The sequence below is a fragment of the Hirundo rustica genome, chromosome 27, assembly GCF_015227805.2.
Source record: "Hirundo rustica isolate bHirRus1 chromosome 27, bHirRus1.pri.v3, whole genome shotgun sequence".
In the NCBI taxonomy this organism is placed as follows: Eukaryota; Metazoa; Chordata; class Aves; order Passeriformes; family Hirundinidae; genus Hirundo; species Hirundo rustica.
The window spans coordinates 1,523,731-1,547,103 of record NC_053476.1 but is presented as its reverse complement, the minus strand read 5'-3'; the positions used below and the strand labels follow the sequence as shown (position 1 = coordinate 1,547,103).

Here is a 23,373-nt window from a genome sequence, read left to right as displayed (position 1 = left end):
TCCTGGAATGAATCCTCTGGCTTCCAGCAGGCAGCACATCTGTGTCTGCAGTCCCTGGGTGGGTTTAGGAAGGGGCTGGGCAGACCTGGCCCCCCAGGCTCACCCCACTGTTCCCCCATGATCCTGCGGGCTGGCAGCACACACTGAGGAAGTCAGAGATGTATCACAGCACAAAAGACCACAATTCATTTAAAAAGTCTGCTTCTGTGGGCACTTACTGCCCTCAGTGGCCCAGATAGGGGTACAAGCAAAAATGCTGTCTTCAGTGCCTTAAAAAAAGCTTGAGGAGTGCTAAACAAAATATCTTTAGAAGTGAATACAAGTCAGGTTTGGCTTCAGAGCCTGTGGGATTTTCTTCATCAGTTTCAGTGAGAACAGTGATATTCATGCACTGGCAGATATCTAAACCAGCAGCAACAATGAAAAATATAAACAAACACAGGCTGTGACCCCTGCTTGTCCCAGCTCCCTTTGCCACCAGCTCCCCTGTGGCTTCCCTTCCAGCCAAGCAGGCCTGGCACTCCCCAGCAGGGCACAGACCCTGCCACAGGCACTTGGGGACAGCTCTGTCACTGGTGACAGGTGACAGAGGGCTCCTCTTGCTGCTGTGAGAGATGAGCAGGGCTGGGGAGATGGCTGGGACCTGATCAGGGCTGCTGTGGAAGGGCTGTCTGACCATGCAGGAGCCACTCTGGCTGTCACTGTCACCACCTGAGCTGGCACTGAAGCCCCTTTGCAGCTACAACCCCACACTCACACAGTCAGGCTGGGCTTCCCACAGCAGAGTCTCAACCATCTCATCCGAGATTATCTAACCTTGGTGCAATAAGTAAATAGCAAAATTAGAGCTCAAGCTGGTGCCTCTGAGGAGGGGCCCCAAACAAAGGAAATCCTTGGCTTGTATACCCTTACAGTGTGCGTGCAGAAGAGTCCGGGATCACCACAGAAGAGTCTGGGCCACAGGTCCCGTTTGTTGTGCAAAGGTTTGGAGAGGCCTCAGGCTCCCCCAGAGCTCATCCCGCAGCTCCACGGCACTGAATGGATTCGTTATCAGGGCTGGGAGGGGCCAGCAGCTGAGGGACGGGGGCGGCAGGGTCGGGGGGTGACAGGACCGGGGGTAACAGGACCCGGGGGGGGGGGGGGGGGGTGACAGGACCCGGGGGTGACAGTGTCGGGGCTGGCAGGAGCCGGGGGCTGGCAGGAGCCGGGGGTGACAGACCCAGGGGTGACAGACCCGGGGGTGACAGACCCAGGGGGTGACAGACCCAGGGGTGACAGACCCAGAGGTGACAGACCCAGGGGTGACAGCGCCGGGGCTGGCGGAGGCCGGGCTCCAGGGGGCTCCCCTCAGGCCGCTGTCTCCGGGAGAGCGGCGCCTCCGCGGCCGCTCATTGGCGGGAGGCACGAGCGAGCTGTTTTCCCATTGGCTGGGCGCCGGCGGGCGGGGCCAATCGCAGCCCGGCCCTTTGTTCTCCGGACGGCTGTCACCTCGTGGCGAACAGAGCCGCTCACGTTGCGCGGGGAGGCACGAGGCGGCAATGCGGGCGCTGATTGGCCGAGCGCCTCTGGCGCTGGCCAATGGGCGAGGGCGCGCGGGGTGGGGCGGCGGTTGGGCCGGCGCGAGGGCAACGGCCGGAACTCGCCTCAGGCCGCTCCGCGCGAGCCCGCGCCGGGACCGGCCCGGAGCCATGGAGGTGAGGGACGGGAGCGGGACGGGGACCGCGATGGGGACAGGGTTGGCTGAGCGCCTTCGCCCGTCGCATACCTGGCGAGCCACCGCCGCTGTCGTGGGCTTGGCCCCGTCGGCGCTGAGGAGACGCCGAGGCCCGACCAGCATCCAGCGGGTGTCCGAGCCCCGCTGCTCCCCGGCGCCCTCCCGTGTGGGAGCAGGTGTGAGACAGGGAGCTCAGGCCTATGGGGGAATTATTCCTCAGCATCCTGAAAAACACCTGTTCGTGGCAAAAGGGGGAAAGTATGGGTTTGAGAGATTTATAGGGCTGCCTCTGGTGCTACAAGTTTGCCCTTGTTCTGTGGAATTGCAGACTATGCAAGTGTCAGGTGTTCCTGTGAACGGTGATCTCTGAGGGGAAAACATGGCACAGTAAGCTCAGGACATAGAGCCGAGCTCCACAGTAATTCAGTGTGTTCACTTATTTGGAAAATGCGCCAGAAAAACACAGAAAAATACCTGAGTGTAATAATGGTGTGAGCTACAATGAAGATCACTTGGTATATCCTCAGGGAGCTGCAGAAGGATGTGTTTGTAGACAGAACAGCTTATTCAGAACCCCGATCCTGGGAAACTTTGACTTTTCTGGATTTATTAATCATTCCAAATGAGCTGCTTTGGTAATATGCCAATAACCTCACTTTTCTGTTTGTTGGCTAAAAGGGTTTTAGCTAGCCAGTTTAGCTTTTCCTTGTGTGCCTCACGCTTGGGAGAAGAGCCCTCAGTTTTTGTTTGTTCTCATTCCTGGCTCCTGTTGGCCTGTGATTTCTGGCACTTGGAGGGGTGTCCCTCCAGTTGGAATTGTTTCTCCCATAGTTACAGAATGGAGCAGATTTCCACCACAGCTCTCAGGGTGTGTATTGTAGGAAATTTCCATCTCCTGACATCTGGAAATGCACATCCATGCCATCATGTAACCTAAACAGTGTATGGGAGCAGTGATGGAAGGACGAGAGGTGTCCAGGAATGTGTGAAGGCTGAATAACTCCTCTGCTGCTGTTGGAGGAAAGGTTCCCTGCCCATGGCAGGGGTTGGATGTGGATGAGCTTTAAGGTCTCTTCCAAACCATGCCATGATTCTGTGAGCGTTCTTCTGTGTTTGATGTTCCTCTGTGGTGGCTCTGATGTTGGGAAGCTCAGCTGGTGGAAACAGGGAGAGTGCAGATTTCTTCTTGATCTGCACCTCCTCTGTCTCTGAACACCTTTGGAGTTCCTTGTGCTTTGGTAGGTTCAGCGTTTCCTTCAGGGTAAACAGAAAAGTGTTTTACATCCATATATAGAACCACATCCTTGAAAACTCAGATGGAACAGAATCCAGCAGTAAATTAGAATTGGTAAAGAAGTTAACATTGGTATAAAACACAGTCAGCTCTGTTTATAATTGTGTCTCTATATGTAATTATGATTGTGTGTATTAATGTCCCTGTAGCCAAATGTTGCATTCTGTCTGTGCTGATGTCCCTGTCCTGTTCCCTGTCCCCCAGCCCCTCATGCTGTTCTCTGTGCTGATGTCCCTGTCCTGTTCCCTGTCCCACAGCCCCTCATGCTGTTCTCTGTGCTGATGTCCCTGTCCCATTCCCTGTCCCACAGCCCCTCATGCTGTTCTCTGTGCTGATGTCCCTGTCCTGTTCCCTGTCCCCCAGCCCCTCATGCTGTTCAGTCTGTGCTGATGTCCCTGTCCTGTTCCCTGTCCCCCAGCCCCTCATGCTGTTCAGTCTGTGCTGATGTCCCTGTCCTGTTCCCTGTCCCCCAGCCCCTCATGCTGTTCTCTGTGCTGATGTCCCTGTCCTGTTCCCTGTCCCACAGCCCCTCATGCTGTTCTCTGTGCTGATGTCCCTGTCCCATTCCCTGTCCCACAGCCCCTCATGCTGTTCTCTGTGCTGATGTCCCTGTCCTGTTCCCTGTCCCCCAGCCCCTCATGCTGTTCTCTGTGCTGATGTCCCTGTCCTGTTCCCTGTCCCCCAGCCCCTCATGCTGTTCTCTGTGCTGATGTGCCTGTCCTGTTCCTTGTCCCACAGCCCAACGTGGCGTTCCGAGGCGGCGGCCGCTGCTGGGGCAGTGCGGAAGCGGGCGGGAGGCCCACGGACGTGTTCAGCGCCGCTCTGCCGGGCTCTGCCTCGCTCTATGGCTGCTACAAATCACAGGTTCAGTTGGTTATTGATTATTTTTATAGCTCTGTAAGAGTTTGGGTTGCTTGTGAACAAGATGATCGTAACACGTTTCTAAAGTGTTTGCATACGCTGGTGAATATAAATCACAGTGTTTGGTTTAACTTCATTTCAATCTTCATCGCTGTAAGTTTCATCAGAGGGGACAGTGGCTTTTCTAATGCAGTTGCTGATGAAGCTGTAGGGGATGTTTGTTAAAATGGTATTTCACCATTGTTCTGGTGAAGTGTTCATGGTAATTGTTCTTCTGTTGGCATAAACAATTGTAAGAAGAGTTAGGGGCAAACAACTCTTTTATGAAAACTGGAAAGTGGGTAAGAAGGAGAACCTTAGCTATTGCCTCAGATATTTCTGTAATTGAAGCGTTTGTATGAACCGGCTCCCAGTCTGATCAGCAGAAACTGACAGGACAGTTAAATATGTCAGCTCTCTCTTGGAATTTTTGCCTTTCATAGCCATAAACTTTCACTGAGGTAAAACACTCAAATGAAAATTCATTCCCAGTACCTTCAAGACCAGACTTGCTACTTGCTAAGGATTGTATCCTGAGTCTTTAACATTTAACCCTGCAAAAACAGCCCTTATTGTTTCACTTACTAAGAGCTAAGAAGGCCTGTTGTGTCTAAACCAAACAGATAAGATAAAGGTGAAGTTGCTCGTTTTCACTTAATCATGATATAGTGCCTTTCCTCAAGAAAAGAATTGGCTGTAAGTTTTCTTGAGTACCTTAATACCCTGTAATGATGGGGAGAAAGGGGATCTAATTCCTAACTTCTGGCAGGGATCAACCATCAGAAACTGGAGCAGATGTGTTAGGCTGTCATAGTTTTAATTTCAAACTGGGCAGAAACACTAATTACATAGTGGTTTTACATTCACTAAATTTTGAGGTTGGTACTTACTCTTTCTGTGGGAGACTAGGAGAAAAACAAAGCAGGCTTAACTTTAAAATTAACAAATAGTTTTTTTAACATACACTAGAAAAAGTAGGAAACAAAAGAAAGTTGGAAAAAAACTAAAATGGAATGAAACTTTAAAAACACTCTTTCTTCCCCTTAGAAACTGTTCACTTTCTTACAAAACAACATAAAGAGACAAAACTTGTAATTTTCAGTCAGTTTCACTATCTGACAATAGTCTTTTATCAATTCATTAGGAGAAGAGTATTTTTTAGAGTCATGGATCCCACTGACAACTTAGAATAGTTCTCTTGTGGGTTTTAAACTGTCACAAAAACAACCGCCCGGAGAAACCTGCCTTTGTGACCCTCCCAGGAGCAGTTTCCCAAGCTGCTTATAGGTTATGGGTCATGGGTCTTAGACTTTTGCATACTGGGGTGTCACCTTTTAAAGCTGAGTAACTCCAAATCAAAGGATTTTTAACTTTGAGGAACAGAGATATCTTCTCACTTCTTTACTGGCAAAGGGGGCTTCTCATCTTTATGTCTGTTTAAGCATCTTATAGGATTAATATTACTTAGTCTATCACAAACACCTTTGCTCAAATCTACACACAAATTAAAACAATCGTCTCCTCAAATGCATATCTTTCCCATGATTTAAAGGAATGATCTAAATATAGAGTTTATTTCTATGGCTGAAGTAAGAATAGAACAACTAACTCTTCAACCTTTTGTCTTAATAGTCTTTTTACTCTTGCTTTACTGACTTCATGTTGTTGTTCTTTATGTTCACTCTGTCTTTTCTTACTCTCTCAGAGAAGGGCTAAGCTCTGAAAGCTTCATGTTGCTAAGAAAGAGTTAAATCTGCTCGGAGTCTTTGTCTCTCTCTCTGTAGCTCGTAGTGTTAGATGTTCAAAGCCGTGCTGGTGAGGGAGGAAGAACTCACAGAAGCATCAGAGATCAGAGCATCCAGACAGTCCAGAATCACAAAAAACCAGGCAGGATCATAAATGCCTTCTCAGCCCACCCCTTGGTGTAAATGAGGGTGGCCTCGGCCCAAATGGTGCCCACAGCTCTTATCAGGGGCCTGGCAGAGATCTCTCCCTGCTCCAGAGAAGTCTGAAGAAAGTAGCTGTTGCAAAGCAGCAACCTCTCCTTCCCCCCCTGTTCACCCGGGAGCCGATGGAATCTGGCCAGGCCTCAGGCCAGCTCCCCCCAAAAAGGGGGAGCAGCAGGCCCAGCTCAATGTTACCTGTCTCTCTCTGGCCAAAGGAAAGAAGAAAAAGGATCCCTCTACAGGAAATTCATGGGGTTTTATATGGTATTTCCCAAAGTCGCAGCTAACAATTTCAGTGGTTAGAACAGACACCAATATTCTAACTAACTTTCTGATAGGTTGCTCTCTCTTCTAAAGAAATTACCAGGTCCTGACCTGGAGAATTATTCTACATTCGTCTATAACTCAAAAACTAAACTGTACTAACCCATGACATAGGCTAACATTGGTGTAGGTTTTAAGATATCTCTAAGCCTAGAGGAAGGGTCAGATTGAGAGACACTGTTTATTCTGTGCATGGTGCTGGGGGAAGTTTTCCACAAACCAAGCACACCAAGGAGTGAAAAGCAAGAGAATTTAGACACTAGAGTTTGCACAAACCTGCCTGTCTAATCCACAGTTCCTGCCTGCCTAATGAGTCACTGAGCTTGTGCAGCCTTAAATAAAATATTCCACCTGTGGCGGTCTCCATTTTTCTTTGCTCATTCCATTACCTGATGGATTTCTTTAGTGCCATGATGGATAGGAAGAAAGTGTTTCTGCTACTCTTTTTAGCTTCTTTTAACAGCCTTTGCAAATGTTTACATTGTAGCGATTTCAATGCTAGAATAATGCTCATGCCCATAGGGCTAGGTTGTATAGTTGAAATTAAGATGTAGGGGTGTTTTATAGTAGGAAGGAAGCTGCTGGGGGTTGAAGAGTTAAAATCACAGCCTCTGTTCTGGGTAAATTTACGAACATAAAAATTTGAATGCGATTTAATTGATTGTCTATTTCTGTACCTTCACAAGGAATACTGAAGCATACCCACCTTTTACCCATGAATCTGAGTATCATTTTTATATTAATCACTGGTGGAATTTCAAAATGACAGATGTTCTGTTCCATATCTAGGCAGAAATCTTGAATTTCAGTTGTATTTCCTTCAGCTGTTGTTCATGTGCTGTACAGGTGCTGACACCTGTGGCTTGTCATCTGTTTCTTTTTTTTATAGACCCTTACTCTTGTGTCCTGTTGGATACATTGTGCTTCCATTATTGAGCAGGTCTAGAGCAGTAATAGCATGAATATCATATACTAGCGTTTTAAGTATAGTCAGTGTTCAATACTATTTGTTGTTTCCTTACCTCCTTAATTACATACAGGGTGATTTCCCAGATTTGAGGCACTTTGGGAGGTGTTAGTGGTCAGGGGTTTCCTTTTAACTTTACTTGTATCCAATGGCTTTCTGCTACTACTTTATCTCTTGTAGCTCAGCAATGAGCTTCATCCTCCTTATGTATCAAAGGAAATTTTAGAGAGTGTGACTTGTCAGATTCGCATCTAGTTGTAACATTAATTAATAATTTAAATTCTCTTCCATCCTTCTTATACCATTGTACAATTGGTTTCTTGTTACAGTCTTTGACTGGACAAGAAAGAACAAAAGGATTACCTATATAAATTTCATATTCAGGCAGGTTAAGGCAATTCAGGGAAACGTGTCTCAGTAAAAATCCTAATGAATGTAAAATTATACCAACATTATAACAAGGTTGACATCTGGCTCTGTCTTGGCAATCCTGCTCTGTGCAATCGTGTTTGTCTAAAATAATTACTGCGGGTGGAATTGCTACCACCCCTTGAGGGCATTCAAGTTCTATGTAAGACAGGCCTTCTTCCCAGGCACAGTTCATGAAGTTACTTTTGAGTTTTTTTAGTCCCTAAGGTCCAGAGGAAGTAGTTTCTCACTTACCTGGTCCTGTAGTTTTCTTCAGTTCCACAGCTGTAGTCCTTGAAGGTTCACAGCTGTGGATGTTGTGAAATGAACCTGGTATGGTCCTTTCCAGTGTTCCTTTGGTGGTTCATTGTTCCATGGTCTTAGACCCAATCTCCCACCTGGATGTCATGAACAGGAAGGTCCAGATCAATCAGATTTCTGCAGTGAAGGTACTTGTTGATAGAGGACAAAACTCTCCCTAGAGAGAAATCATAATTACACAAGTGTCCTTGGCCCAGATATTCAGAGAATGTGGTTTGTGAGAGACTGCCTGATGAGGTCTCCTGTATAGATTTCAAAAGGACTGAGTTTATCTCTGGATCTAGGTGTTATTCTGACCTGAAGAGTGCTGGTGGCAACATCTCAGGCCTCTCTGTTTTACTGCCTTTATTCCTTCCATGGTACATGGAAGTTTTGATTGGGCAGGGCCAGCTCGATTGGTGTAGCCTCAGGTGTTCACTGACCAGGTGACCTTCATTAAATGTAGATGCCAATGCTGGAAGGTCCCACCACCCACTGCTTTCAGGGTGGTTTTTAACAGTCCACTGTTCTGTTCTACTTCCCCAGCCTGGTGCTCTGTACCCAGATTTGTTTCCAGCCTGCTCTGGGCAGATCTGTTGTTAACTCAACCCTTCATGCCCCAGGTTTGTTGGGTGCCAGTCAAGGCTGTCAAGGTTTGGGAACGGCTCTTCCCAGCTCAGTTCTCCCACTGAGACTCTCCAAACCACACACTGATCTCTCCTCCCCTGCTCTCCCCTTCCCCTCCCTGCTGTGGCAGTGGAGAGGAGAATTGGAGGCACAACAGGCAAAGATCATGGGCTGAGGTAAGACAATTTACTGGGAGCAGCAATGAGAGAAGAAAAGGAATAGTAACAGCAACAGCACTGATGATAGAGGATACAGGAAAGAAATCACATGGAAAAATTACCCAGTAATACTGGATGGCTCCCTCCAGCACCTTTTCTGGACTTGAAGGATCCCCTTCTCCCTAGAAAAGAGCCCCTTTCCCCCACCGCAGGCAGTGAGGTTGAGTGGTACAGAACAACTTCTGGGTCCTGGCCAGAACCAGGATGGTTTATTGACACACCTGTAGGTATCCTGTGCCTAGGAATGATCCCTTTCAGTAGTAACTCACCTACCTCCTTGGCCTGGTTGGTTTGGGAGGGAAAAGCTTCAGGCCCCCAGGAAATGTATCAACTATTACCAATAAGTATTGATACCCATTCTGCCCTGCCAATGAGAGGAATCTATTTGCCAATAATTTCCTGGTGTGTTCCTGTTTTGGCTTGTCCTGGGGGAAGCTGTTGCTGGATCTGTGGATGCACACTGTGGTTCACATTTCTTCACTGTACTTTTTGTGATGCCTCCCATTCTAGTTCCAAGGGCACAGAGTTTTACATTGTTTTCTAAAAACCATCGGGCTGTTCTTAAATCCTTGTGGTAAAGCAGCATAACTGAGTCTTTGGCCCCATTTGTGGATTGTTCCATTCAAATGCAAACAGCTCCTGACTTTGGTGTCTGGTGGGATACAAAAGAAAGCATCTTACAAGTCCAATACCTGTACTTGTTACTGTGCCTGCCTAGGCCTTTTGGGGAGTCTCTGGTGATCACCAGGTGGCTGGGGAGGTGCCCCCTACTCAGTTTCCAGCAAATGTCAGCTCAGGACATACAGAACACACAGCTGAGTGACAAAGAAGTTGTGATGTGCAGCTCCAGCAACTTCTTCTTAAACAATTGCCCGGCTGGATGTGATATACAAAAGCTTTCCATAAGCCTCAAGCAACACTTGTTTAGCACACCTGAGAGCATCTGTTTGTGTTCAAAAGAGGGGTGAAAGGTGAGAATGATGCCATCACCTTCCATCTGCAACAGAGAGCAAGGGAAGGGACTAAGAATTCTGCTTAAGAATTCTACTTAAAGATGTTAACGTGGCCTGAAATTGTTGTATTCCAATTGTGTGGCTTTGCTTACATCTCATGTGCTGATTCCTCCAAGAGTGAACTCAGTTACAACCATGTATAATGACAAAATGACAGTTTGATGTGTTTCACATTAAAGAAATGCTTTTATTGTACATTAAATGCAGAATGAAGAAAATGTGGAGTTACCTCAGGCCTACAGTTCTTCCCTTTCAACATTAGAGTACTCTGCACCCATGGACCCTTCCCTTTTGTACCCTTCTTGGTCTACGTGTACAGATGACACCAAGCAGCCTGCTGCTCCTCAGATTAACCTGAAGTCCAGGTATTCATCCTTGACACAGAGCGTGTGTGTGTTGGAGTAGATGGATTATATATTTTTTTTGTTTAATTTAACATAGGAAGTACTTTGAATGAAGGAGTTGGTTTTTGTTAATACACAGCTGTTTTTCAGGATTCAGCCCGAAAGGAATGATTATGGCAGTGAAACTGATTTATATGGACTCGTGTCAAACATCTTGGAAGAACAAGACAAACCACAGCCGTGCTTTGCTGAGGGGTGAGTGAGGTGCAGGTGACAGGAACTCCCCTCTCTGATCTCAGTGTGCCCCTGAGTCAGCTCCATCTGCTGCTGCCCAGGCCTCATGCTCTGAGCGTGAGCTTGGCCTCCCTTCCCCTCATCTTCCAGCATTTCACTTGGGATACTTGGAAGCTTTTCTCACGGCACTTACATTGCAGGGCAGCTTCTGACTCTCTGATATTTACAGAACTTGTTAACTGGCATTTTTAAAATAAGATCTTAACAAGTGTTGTGGACATGCTGTCTTCAGATAAATCCCCTAGATGTATGCCTTGGTCTGTTTTTTTATTTTAATCAAGACTGAATTCAGACTTTAGGTTTCTTTCTTAATTAATGTCAATTCACAGAAAAAAGAAGCACAGACTCCTTCACATGGGCCTGAACTGGCAGGAGAAAATTCCATGCAAAATTAATGTTTCTTACTGTTAGTGCTACCTAAGCAATATTTGTGTATCTAAATGTCAGGTTTATTTTGTCTCTATTCCTGCACCAGAAGAGACAATTCCATAGTCATAACAACATGACACAGAAGGGTGCAGGTCCAGCATCCGCAGGGCACTTACAGAGCTCTCTGTCTTTTCCTTTTCTAGGTCTAGGAGACAAGACAGGGAGCCCAGCTCTCAGGTTTTCAAGCCAGGCACTGCTTTTCCTTTCTGTCTTCCCAAACAATTCTAGTGATTTCTCTATGTGTGCTGAATTACGTTTCTGAAATGAGGGAAGACTTCAGAGTCAGTCTTAATATGACTCAGTAATTCTTTTGCTAGGGACAGGCAGGGCTGGTTCAGTATTCCCAGAACTGGCCTGCAATGGCTTCCAGGCACAATTTCCCTTTTACTTGGTCTGTGTACAGTTCTTGGCAGTCAGGGATTGATGGTCCTGCGTTAATTCATGCTGGTTAGTGGAAAGGAACGAGGTGTGCTGGGGTGCTGCCTCTGGCTTTACCTGCAGGAAGCACTGCAGGCCAGTGTAAGGCACAAGTGAGGTGAGAGAGAAGCATTTTCTCTGGAGTGCTGGGACATGGCTTTGGAAGACTGAGGGCAGTCTGGGTGCCTGAACTTGGTGCTGAACCAGGAGTATTTTGGTGATGATGGACAGGAGTGGTGTACCAGGATATGATGTGTACACATCCCTTGCAGCTTGAAGCCTGCCCACAGCCCCTGAGCTGTGGTGGTGCGTTTAGACAAGGCAGAATCGGTTTTCTCAGCTAGTTTTGGGAAAGTGAAGATGACAGGAGTGGGTAGAAGTTGAAGGCAGACATCTTGGAATCATTTGAGAGAAATTATTCGGGAATAATTAGTTTCTTAAACCTTGTTTTATGTTTGGGAACTGTGAAAAACGCTAATCACTTGTTTTTAAGGTTTTGAAAGTTTAATAGTAAATAAGATGGTTATAAAAATAGAATTAGAGTAAAAAAATTGAACAATTAGGGTTAGGACAATACGAGACAATAAAAAACAAAGTTACAGACGTCTGGGTGCCTCCCTGAGCAAAAAAGCTCCGAAGAAGGACCCCCATTAACAAAGGATTATCTCTTAAAAGCAATAGCCTGTTGAATATTCATACATTTTATACATGATGCATGAATTCTATTCAGACAAAGAATTGTCTCTGGTTAGTATCACTTTTTTCCTTTAATCTCTATGGCATCTTCAGGGCTGAGCAAGGCAGGAGAAGTTGGTCTCTTCTGATAAGGAAGTCATAAATACTTTTTCTCTGAAAGATTTACATTTTCCTGTGGTTGGTATATAAAAACTACATTTTAACTACAAAACCACATTTACCATACTATCAAAAGATTAATACAACATTAACAATCAACACAACATAATACATACAGTAAATATCTTGCGTAGAGCCATATAATATGCACTTTTCACAGGAACAAAGAGCAGCAGCACAGATCAGTGTCTAACCATGTGTTCCTTGCTTTTCAAGGGGTTGCCCTCCCGCCCTGAAGTCAGTGTGGCCAGCGAACACGAGCAGAGTGGAGCACCATGAGCTGTTGCCAGAAGCCAGGAGGGCAGCGGTTGGAGCAGTGCCCCAGCAGGGTTTCTATGGCAGTGAGTCCATCCCTGCTGCTGACAAGCAGTTCCTGCAGAGTCCCACTCTGGTGGCGCAGCAGAAAGCGGAGGATTGTTACCGCGGCTTTGCCGGCGTGGACCTGGAAGAGCAGAGCTTGTACTCTGCCAGGGGTGATCGTGCCAATGGCTGCAGCTTGCAACCTAATGACAGCATGAAGGCAACACCTGTATATCAGAACTACCCCTACCTGAAAAACAGCTTTGCAGCCCAGGCTGGGTACTCAGAAGCAATCAAAGACTCGGGAGCCAATGCTTATTCCTATGGAAGGGAGAAGGCGTGTCCCAAAGGAGCAGATGCACAGGTGCACCCGAAGCGGGCAGAAGCATTCCTTCCACAGTGCCACAGGTACAACGAGAACGCGGATTATACCAGGTACACTGAATATCCTCATGCTGGTAAAGCAAAGCCCAACAAGGGCGCCAGTTGTAGCCTCCAAGAAAATAGAAAGCTGGTAAATGGAACCCCTGAGGCACCATCTTTGGATGCAGAGCCCTATGCTAAATTATTTCAAGTTAAATCAGGAACTCAGAAAAAATTTGAAGATACAATTTCAGATCAGCATGACTTTACATTTCCCAAGTCTGTAGGGCTCGTATCAGAAAAACAATTTGCAAGCGAATCTTCCTTCGGCACTGATTTTGGGCAAAAATGTGAATACGGACTAAAGTCTTTTGCAACTTGTCCAGGGAATAATGGTGTGGAAAAGCAGCAGTTTCCCAAGGCCGATGTTCAGAATCCTGAATTCTATAAATCACTCCCACTGTTGCCCAGTGCAGCAGTCCCCCCAGCAGGCTCTAGCGCCAGGCCAGGGTGGATGAACATCCAAACCAAACCCACGGCTTCTGGCCCCTTCCAGAATCCAAATCCTTTGTTGAAACTCAATAATCAGTCACCTGCATTTCCAAAAAGCTCTCGTCATTCTAATGATGTTTTTCAGTTGCCATCTTCAAATTTGCCTTTAAATAGTAATTTACTTCACAAGTACTGTCAAGACAGCCCATTCCTGTCCAGCCTTGACTTCAGCTACAGCCCTGCAGAACGAGCTCGGGCAGCTGCGTGCATGGAAGCCCTGGTTAGGGGTGGGGAAGAGAACCTCATCGAGTACCTCAATGAGAAGAAGTTGAAGCAGCCAAATGGATTCTGTGACAGTTACTTGGCTCAGCAGTTGGGGATCATTGACAATCTGAGCAAGCAGCGTTTCCAGCTGAAGCCGCAGAGCGAGCACTGTGATCTGGAAGGGCAGAACCAGGCGGATGGGGTGTTTCAGGACATGTACCAGGAGCTACTGGAGTCTCAGGGACAGCTGCATCTCGGGGCAGGGAGTGGGGACACGGGTGCCATCGGCGCCGGGAGCTGCCTGCAGGCTCCAGGCATTCCCAACTGCATGGTGGGTGACTTCAGGCAGAACCGGCAGCTGGGCCCCAGCACCTTCCCCATGAGATCTGCTCCCCTCTTGGGCCGGTCCGTGGTGCCTCTGATGGAGCCTCACACCTTGTTCTCCCAGGATGATCTCAAACGCCTGCACCCCTGCTTCACGGAGAAGATGTACGGTGACAGTGCCCTTTCTGGTTTCGTGTCAGCATTTGGATTTCAAAAGCAAGTTAAAAATCGCAGTGGGCCTGCCAGCGAGCTGCATGTGAGACTGGAAGAGTGTTATGAGCAGTGGAGAGCTTTGGAGAAAGAAAGGAAGAAGGTAAGAAAACCGAACTAGAATAATCTCACAGATTTGATGTAGATCTCGTCCTGCTCCGTGCAGTCCCAGATCATGGGTAACTCTGCTGTTAGGAGTTGAAATCGCTTAATTGTGGATCAGCTACGGGAACAAGCCAGAGTGAGTTGTAGGACTAAAAAAAATCTATTGAACTTATCCCACAGAACTTAGAGTACAGTGTGAGATAGGTAAGATGATCAGAGCAGCTTTTCCTAAAATAGCTTTGTTCTTCAGTGCTGTGCAGGGAATAACATTTCAGCATAACATTCGGCTTTGGAGAAAGAAAGGAAGAAGGTAAGAAAACCGAACTAGAATAATCTCACAGATTTGATGTAGATGTCGTCCTGCTCCGTGCAGTAACAGATCATGGGTAACTCTGCTGTTAGGAGTTGAAATGCTTGGTGGGACTTCAAAGTTACGAGTTTGTTACTCTGTAGGTTTTGGGACAGGAAGTGAAAGGTGTGGAGATTTGTGGCCTGGCTGGAGGCGTAGCTGATGTTGTATGGAACGTTGCACTAAAAGCAGGAATCCAGGGGCTTTTCCAGTCCCAAGGCTAAGGAAGGTGTGTTCATGAGGAATAAAGATGTGCTATACCTTTTTTGTTAAAAAATAAATGCAGTGCCTCTGGAACTTCGAAAGCAAATCCAGTAAATGTGTTTTGAATTGAAACTAAACTCTGATTCTTTCAATCCATTTTTTTAGGAGCTACATTGAATTCCTACCTCCTGCTTCCCTGACAGTTTAAACTTAGGGTGTATTTGAAGGAGTTGGTTTTGTTTGGGTTTTTTTGGGTTTTGTTTTGGGGTTCTTTTGTTTGTTTGTTTGTTTGTTTGTTTTTTCCCCCAGAAACAGAGGCTGAGAGAAGGTCATTTAATTAAAATCCTTGCAGTAAAAGGCTCAGGTGGGGCTGTGTGAATCCCTACTAAAACCAGTTGCCTTTTTTGGTCTGTAGGAAAACCTGTCTTCATTTCACCAGCTGAGATGGGGTTTGAATTTCAATACCTGGGATTGTCTGTGGGGAAAGCTGGGCCAAATGTCACCTGGCAATAGTGGGGCCTTTGGGAGTTCTCCTGTGCCATCTCCCACAAAGAAACCAATTCCAAGAAGATGTAAGGGATCTTTTGGGATTGTGGGGATTTTTTTTGACGGTGTTTCCTGACAAAAGCCAGTGTTTGCTTTGAATACAGGGTCTGAGGAAGAGTGAGCCCAGCTTACAGAGGGGAGGTGGTTTCTGGGGTGCATGGAAAGTGCAGGAGAGAAAAAGCTGGCATGTGCGTGGCCAGGGGCCATGGGAGAGAAATTCAGCTTTATCACAGAATCCCAGAATGGTTTGGGTTGGAAGGGATCTTAGAAGTTCCCTTAGTGCCACCCCTGCCATGGCAGGGACACCTCCCACTGTCCCAGGCTGCTCCAGCCTGGCCTTGGGCACTGCCAGGGATCCAGGGGCAGCCCCAGCTGCTCTGGGCACCCTGTGCCAAGGCCTCACCATCTTCACAAGGAACAGTTTATTTCTAATATCTAATCTAAACCTGCTCTCTCTGTGTGAAGCCATTTCCCCTTGTCTTGGCACACCATGCTCTTGTTCATAGTGGACCACTATGAAACCATCCAAGAATTGCAATAAATCAGATTCAGCTAATTCTGTGTTGTTATGGGTATTTCAGAGTGACATCATAAGGGGATGAGAGATGGGAACTTCAGTCTTGCAAACAGTTTTCAAAATAGTTTTCTGATGGCTAAATAAAATACAGAATCCTGGAATGGTTTGGTTTGGAAGGGACCTTAAAGACCATCCAGCTCCACCCACTTGCCCTAGGGAGGAACACCTTCCACTAGACCAGGGTGCTTAGGAAAAAGATCTTCTGTAGTTTAATATGTACAAAAATTAGGTTAGTTGCTGACTGAAACATTTTTATTTTAATTTTATGTGTGAGATCCACATCTGTTTGGTCATTTTTTTCCCTGTAATTCTGACTTGCCTCCATTTTATTTCCAGGCAAGACCAGTACAGGCTGTAGTCAGAGTGAGCAGACATAGCACTGCTGGAACACGGTGTGTTGGCACGATTGCTTTAGTTGAACTGCTTTGAGTAAAGCAGTTGTTCACTTAAAGCAGGTGATTGTCTCACCAGAGGGTTAAATCCCAAATGCCTGAATCCTCATTGTCTCCTTTAAAAAACTCCAAAACCCTGATGGGAAGAATTTGGATCTGATATTTTTTTCTTGTTTCTGTAATGAAGCACACTCTTGCATGTACATTCTGAGGGAGTTCTTCTTTTGTTTTCCTGCAGACTGAATCAGCTCTTGCTAAGAATTTCCAAGGGAAGAAGGTTTCCAGTACTAACAACATTCCAATTCCAAGGCTGACATCAAATCCATCAAGGGTTGATCGCTTAATTGTGGATCAGCTACGGGAACAAGCCAGAGTGAGTTGTAGGACTAAAAAAAATCTATTGAACTTATCCCACAGAACTTAGAGTACAGTGTGAGATAGGTAAGATGATCAGAGCAGCTTTTCCTAAAATAGCTTTGTTCTTCAGTGCTGTGCAGGGAATAACATTTCAGCAGTCCCTGTTAGAGCTTCTACAGCTCCAGGGTGCTGTTTCCAGGGAACCACAGAGGGGCTGAGGCTCACAGTTACATCCCTGTGTGCCAGGAGGAGTGGTTCCTGGTGCAGGAGCGTGCACATGATGCAGCATCCAGTCCTGGAGCCTGTGCACAGCTCTCAGGGGTGCTGCATTCAGAGCAGCTTGGCAGGGAGATCCACTGTGGATTTGGAGACACTGTGATGGAGGAGGTATTTGTGGGAAAAACCAGGTTTAGTTACTGTTTGGAGGATGTTGCCAAATGTATTTGCTTGAGAGTCTGGTATATTTTAATGCAGAAGGATTATTTGATGCACCTTCAGCCAGAGTTTCTGTTACCAGTTTGCTGTTTAACCCAGAGAGCCATAAGCAGTAGGACAAGGGAGATTGGTGTCTGCTGAGCTCTGTGGGCAAAGCACAGTGCTGGTGGCAGCCCCAGGGTCCATGGAGAGGTGACAGCTGGGGGAGGAGGGTGCCATCAGGATGGTGAGGGGCTGCTGTGGCCCTCCTGAGGCCCAGGGACCAGAGCCATGGTGCTGCAGGCAAGGAGAAGGAGAAGCAGAATCCCTGTCCCTCCCTGCCGGGGGCTGTGGGGTGAAAGAGTTCTGGGAAATTTTGGGGCTGATCACTCAGCAGCAGCCTGTCCTACTTGCCTCACACAGGAGAAATACTCCATGGAGCCGTGTCTGCCCACTGCCTGCAGGACCTGCCTGGTGCTGCTCATCCTGCTGAGGGATGGAGAGAAAGTCGTGGATGGGCTTAGTGTACTGTTTTTAAACTCCTGCTCTGTGAATCCCAAAAGAACAGCCTTAGTTTCCATGTTTAGAAGGCTTGCCTGCCTTTGTCCTGGTACTTTAAAACTGCTTCTAAAACAGGGCTTAAGCCTCTAGCCATTTGAGGAGCCAAACTTCAGGGTGTAGTCCCTGTTAGGTACCTTGTTAGGTAGTTTAAAGGATGTTCAACAGCAGAGTGGGGCTGTTAAATTTGGATTCTAACATCAGAAAGTTTGGTGATGGCCAGAGAGGAACCCTGCTACAAAGGTTTGAGTGAAAGCTGAGTTGGCTGAATCTGGGATTAACTCTTCATATTTGGAGCATCCAGTTAAATCTTCTTGACAGTCACATGCATTCCTTTAAGACATTAAGTGTAGCCATGGCCCAAGGAACATCCCAATTTGGGGATTTTTAGTTTCTTTTTCCTGCACACCAGTAACCAGGCTCTCAGCATTATGTGACTGTGGCTGAGGAGTCACTCACCACGGGGAAACCCACAAGTGATGTGACTGGTGTAAGACAAGACAACAAAGATGCACATTTTCAGTGGACTAAACAAAGCTTGTTTATTTCTGAATGTTTGTTCTCAGCTCCCTTAGTGTTGAGTGCTCATCCCAAAGTCAGCCCACACGTGGTTCCACAGCTTTCCCTTTCCCAGTGCAGCTGTGACTGCTGCTGGCCCAGGCTGCCCTGCACAGCACAGGGGGCTCATCTGCATTTTCACCCAGAAATTGCAGCAGTGCTCTGAATTCAGGGAAATGCACGTTGTCCTGAAACCATCTCTTCTTCATGGATGTCTCAAAGCTGTACAGATCTGGTATTAACCAGTAAGCTGGGGGTCCTTACTGGGGTGTTGTAGCTTTGCTGTTGTGCTTTGCACACCCAGCTGTACCCCAGCTTTGGGTTCAGAGATCAACACATCCCTGGTAAGAACTTTAAACTGCTTCAGCTGTAACTTCACGAACTGTTCTCAAAAGAAAGTAATGATTATCATTAATCTGTTCTCCCTAGTTGGTTAATTTTCTTGTAAGTGTGGATGAGTACAGCGTGAACCCCTGTAAGATGTGAATTGTTCCTTAGGTAGTGACTTTGCTGGGGAAGATGGAGCGCCTGCGCAGTTCTCCGCTCCACGCCAACATCTCCACTGCTCTGGATAAACACCTGGAGTCGATCCATGTGGTGCAGGCTCGGAGGAAGGATGAAATTGTCAATGCTTCCAGTCGGCAGCGGCACGGCCCTCCCAGGTGCCAGGATGAGAGAGGTAGAGCTGTGCTTATGTACATTTATAAGGTAGCTGGGAAGTTTGCTTATGTACATTTATAAGGTAGCTGGGAAGTTGAACACATCTTGCAAAAAATAACTGAGGGGGGTTGTAATTCAAGTTCTAACTTACTTTTCAATGTTAGAGCCCTGTCAAAGGCGGGTTGGATGGGGTTTGGATGAGGGTTTGAGGAGACATTGAAACTGGGTTTTAGAGGTAAATAGGTTAAATCATTTTGGAGGTGGTTATTCAATTAATAAACTAGCAAGCAATAAAAATTAGTGGGGTTTTTTGATAACACATTCAGGGATTGGAGATGTTACTAAGCCATTGCCTCTTGCTTCTCCCTGTCCCTCATATTCCTGTTCCTATGAACTCTCCAGTTCTGTCTTTGTCTAGAACTTCCTTGATATCTCCATGCTGAATCTACCCAAAGTGACCAAGATGGCCTTGGGTTACAAATGGATTTCCTCTTCAAGCATCCTCTGTCATAGACTAGTATAATTACAAATCATATTTTGGATGCATGCACAAAAATACATTGGGCAGAATGTTTTCATTCTTAATGGTGTCCCAAATATTCAGCTTAATCTTTCACCAGCGCACAGGCAGAATGCCAGGTTCTCTTGTCTCTGAGACAGGGTAAATTCCTGCTCCCTGCAACACTCTGACCTCCTACCTCGTGTCAGAAGCTGTCTTACATTTCTAAATCTTCTGATCTCTTCTGCTGTTCTTTCTACATCTGAATTACAGGGATTATTTTACTTCTTTGGGGTGTCTCATCATGCAGTTCTGTAATACTCAAGTTTACCTAAGCAGATACACTGCAGCATTCTTTATTTCCACCTGTTCCCCATCATTCTTGTTGTCTTTACCTTGACTGAAGATTATGGGACTTGTTAAGGTGAAGGGGATTTTTTGGGTGTTGAAGCCCATGAAAAATAATTGGCTTTGCCTGGCACTACCACTCTTTGGAACAGAGTAGTCTGGGATGGAGCTTTCAGGTCTGGAGATCTGCTGGGAGAGGAGAGGAGGCTCTGCACGATGGGATCATTACTTACCTGGAGGAGCCGTGCTTGGCCCTCTGCCTCCCATCGCTGTCTTGGGGTGTTGAGCCTGGAGCAGCTGTTGGGGAGGATTTTTTTGAACTGTAAATTATTGGATGCAGTAACTGTATTTGCTGTGTCAGGCAAAACCTTGAGGGAAAGGCCTGAAGCTGTTCTGGTTTGTTTGGGAGGTCTTGCCCAGCCCTGTTTCCACAGCATTTTTCTATTCCATCTGATCCAATATTAAGCATCTATTACAGAACCACAGGATGGTTTGGGTGGGAAGGGTCCTTAAAGCCCATCCAGTGCCATGGCAGGGACACCTTCCACTGTCACAGGTGGCTCCAAGCCCTGTCCAGCCTGGCCTTGGACACTTCCAGGCATGGACATCCACAGCTTCTCTGGGCAGCATAACAGGATCACAGCCCAGGTGACCCTTTACAGCTCTGTGGTTCCACACCCATGCACAGAACATGGCCAATGTTCACAGAATCCAATGCCCCAAAGGAGCTGTTCCTCACCATGGTAAGGACTTCTTGGCAGGACAGGTGAAGGACAGGTGTGACCCGAAGGGGAGGGCGCGGGTGCCCTTAGTGTGTGTGTACATGGAGCACCCCTGCCCCGGGGCGCAGCTGCAGCACGAAGGTGGTGTAACAAACTCAGAACCTCAGATCCAGCTTTTGTAGACCTGTGAAGGGACAGACCAAGTCAGACACGACAGGGACGGCAGGTGTGGGGCTCGGGCAGCCCCAGCGGTGCTCCGGGACTAAAGGGCCGTTTCCTCCCTCTGCAGTGGTGCTGGCTCTGGCCGCGGCGCTCCGAGCCCTGTGCCTGGCCACGCGCAAGGTCCGCACTGTGCTCTGGTGCGCCTTCCAGATGACCCTGCCCAAATCCTCCGCTGGCAAACGGGCTGGGGAGAGACTTCCTCAGGAGGGGGCAGCGTCCGAAGAGAAACGAGCGGAGACGCCTCCGGCTGCGGCCGCGGCGCCGCGAGGGCCCAGGGAAGGGGGTGCAGAGGGAGCCCCGGGGCCGTGCAAGGACCTGCTCCGCGGCGTGTATGAGGGAGGAGACGTGAATGCCTCATAATTTTTGGTTCTTATTACTTACTTCAAAGTTTTCAACTGCTAAAGTTCATATTTAAAGCTATATCTTGATGAGAAGTGCCTTAAGGGCTCTCAGGTTAAGCTGTTAACGTGAAGGGCGGGGTCGGAATGTTGTAAAGCCAAACTGGTGAATGTTAACTTAAAAAAATAATCAGACTAATTCATTAACAGCCAAGATATTATTTAACTCCTGTGGGTGAAGCCTGGTGTCCAACTCTCCCCATAACTCCTTTTAGTTTTGCTTTAGGAAATAGGTTTTTAAATAATGATTCTTAAAGACTGTGGTGTGACGGGGTGTGAGGTTGGTGTCAGATCAGATTGTGATGTAAAATGGTTTCCTTATTGAACTAAAACCTGGAAACAGAAGAAAAAAACCTAGGAATACCCAATATTCATGTAAAACTAGATATTTAAAATACAAATATTTATGATTTTGAGATTTTAAAGTCTACATTTGGGAAAGGCAATATGCACCAGGTTCCACTAAATTACCAGTAGAGGAGAATTGCTGTATAAAACCATGAATTTAGTGAATGTGTTCAGATATTTGGAATGGTCTTGGGAACAAAGGAACTACTGTTGTAAAGTATTTAAGCATAATCGAACTACGACAGGCAGACAGGGTTGTCCTGCAGAGCTGTGAAGGAGCTTCAATAATGAGCGTTGTTTTTAATTTAACTTCAGAAAAGGTCGTGCCAAGTTCTGAAATTTGGATTTTCTTAAAGTTACTAGTTTGGTTTGAAATTTGATTGTCAACTTCTAGACTTCTTAGTTCCCTTCTGCATTTGGGCAGCTCCCAGCACTGGTGTTTGCTTGCAGCTCTCAGTCTTTAGGAGCAAGCAGCGGGTTAAAGTTACCGAGCTGACCATGCCTGCACACCCTGGTACCGACATGGCTCTGCTCTTCCCGCTGCTGGGAATGCTGACGGGCAGAAGGGGTGATGGCATCAGATAAATTGTCATTAGATGATGTGCAGAAACGACTGAGAAAGGCTCAGCAGAAGGTGGGGTGTGATCACGGCAACGACAGAAGTGCTGCCGGGTGAGTGGGGCAGAACAAGCACAGCTTCCTAACAGTCACTGCACCGGGGGTTGTTCAGTTTGACCCAGCCTGTGTTGATGTTAAAGCAAAACTGACTGTGCTGACTGGAGTTGTCTATAAGAAATAAATTCATTTTTGTTGAAGAGCTTTTGTTCTGCAAGTGTGTTTCCAGGCCGGGCTCCTCAAGCCTTAACCAGTACTGAGGGGAAGCATTCAGTCTGTTATGGAATTGTGTTTGGGATACAGCAAAGGGGATGCTGAAATCCCTCTCTGGAGAGAGCCATGACCATAACATTGGACACGCCAAGGGAGCCAGAGTAGGGAATGTTTCTTCCCTGCAAATGTCTCAGCTCCAAGCTCTGCATTTCCAGGGAAGGCTGATGCAGCAATTCTGTCATCTGCACTGGGAATCTTAGGGGTGAGTCCAGAGTATTCCTGCTGTATAAATAACTCCCTGCTGTCAGTGCCAGCTGTGCACCGCTGACTGTCCTCAGTGGAGCAGCAGTGGTTGGAGCTGCAGAAGCCAAGTTGTTGCCATCCTGGGCACCTGATCCATGGCACAAACTGCTGGCATGGGAAGGGGTAGGCCCACAGTCCTGGGGGGCAGGGGCAGTACTGTGGGGTGGGGGCAGCCCAGGGTGGGTAGATGGGGCAGCCCTGCATCCTCATTAGCTGGGAAGCATCAGCTCACTTTGAGTTTTCCAACACCAGTGGCTGCTTCTGGCCACGGTTCCACTCTGCCCCAGGACAGGTGCTGGAAGCCAAAGGGCTAGACTTGCCCCTGCTCCTGATCCCTGTCCTTGATGGGCCTTTCCCAAGGGCAGAGTGAGGTTTGGCCAGACAACAGCCCAGCCCTGAGCCCGGCTGGGAGTGCAGGGGACAGTGGTGCCTGCAGAGGGGTGTGCAGGGCTGTGGGAGCCGGTTCCTACCGTGTGTGTGTGTGTGTGACTGCCCTTCCTGCATCCATGCAGACTCCTATGGGTGTGCACACGGTGCAGCCTGCTCCTGGACAGGCTCTGGAGCACAGAATTAGGCAGAGCAGGCTCAGGTCTGGTCTCCTCTCCCGAGGAGGTGAATGCTGCCCTTCCCTGGACCTTCAACCAAAGGTCTCAGAAGGCTGTAACAGGCTCAGGTGGGCAGTGCCGGTGCAGCAGCTCCAGCCCTCAGCTTGCATCTTCCTTGGAAGCCAAGGGCTGGGCAGTTCAGTGCCAGGACACAGAGCTCCAGGTAAAGCCACTCTGGCTGACAGCAGGAGCTGAGATCGGTGCTGCCGGCCTCCTGAGCCCCGTGGGTGGCCAGGGCTGGTGCACAGGGCTCCAGGGCACTAGAGTGACACCCGCCTCCCTCAACAGCTGCACCTGTCCTGTTCCACACCCTGGCAGCTGCCTGAGGCACCTGAAATACGAGGCTCCAACCAGGAACGGCCACAGTGCACCAGGCC

General features: G+C 47.5%; 1 protein-coding gene across 2 annotated transcripts; it reads left to right on the top strand.

Moving 5' to 3' along the window:
- The first annotated feature begins 1,644 nt into the window (after nucleotides 1–1,644).
- Nucleotides 1,645–22,075, top strand: MEIOC (meiosis specific with coiled-coil domain). 2 transcript variants are annotated; one of them, XM_040087361.2, is made up of 8 exons: nucleotides 1,645–1,694; nucleotides 3,747–3,872; nucleotides 9,919–10,076; nucleotides 10,206–10,310; nucleotides 12,267–14,106; nucleotides 16,415–16,549; nucleotides 18,562–18,742; nucleotides 20,582–22,075. In XM_040087361.2, exons 1-8 carry the CDS (start codon nucleotides 1,689–1,691, stop codon nucleotides 20,872–20,874), a joined length of 2,844 nt encoding a protein of 947 aa, XP_039943295.1. In that variant the 5' UTR covers nucleotides 1,645–1,688; the 3' UTR covers nucleotides 20,875–22,075. The 2 variants fall into 2 exon arrangements, with proteins under 2 accessions (XP_039943295.1, XP_039943296.1); XM_040087362.2 differs by lacking the exon at nucleotides 1,645–1,694 and adding an exon at nucleotides 1,872–1,951.
- Nucleotides 22,076–23,373: the final 1,298 nt, after the last annotated feature.

Coding starts and splice junctions, on each gene's coding strand:
- MEIOC (XM_040087361.2), top strand. Junction 3,873..9,918: donor ATGGCTGCTACAAATCACAG/GTTCAGTTGGTT, acceptor CATTAAATGCAG/AATGAAGAAAATGTGGAGTT. Junction 18,743..20,581: donor CAGGTGCCAGGATGAGAGAG/GTAGAGCTGTGC, acceptor CTCCCTCTGCAG/TGGTGCTGGCTCTGGCCGCG.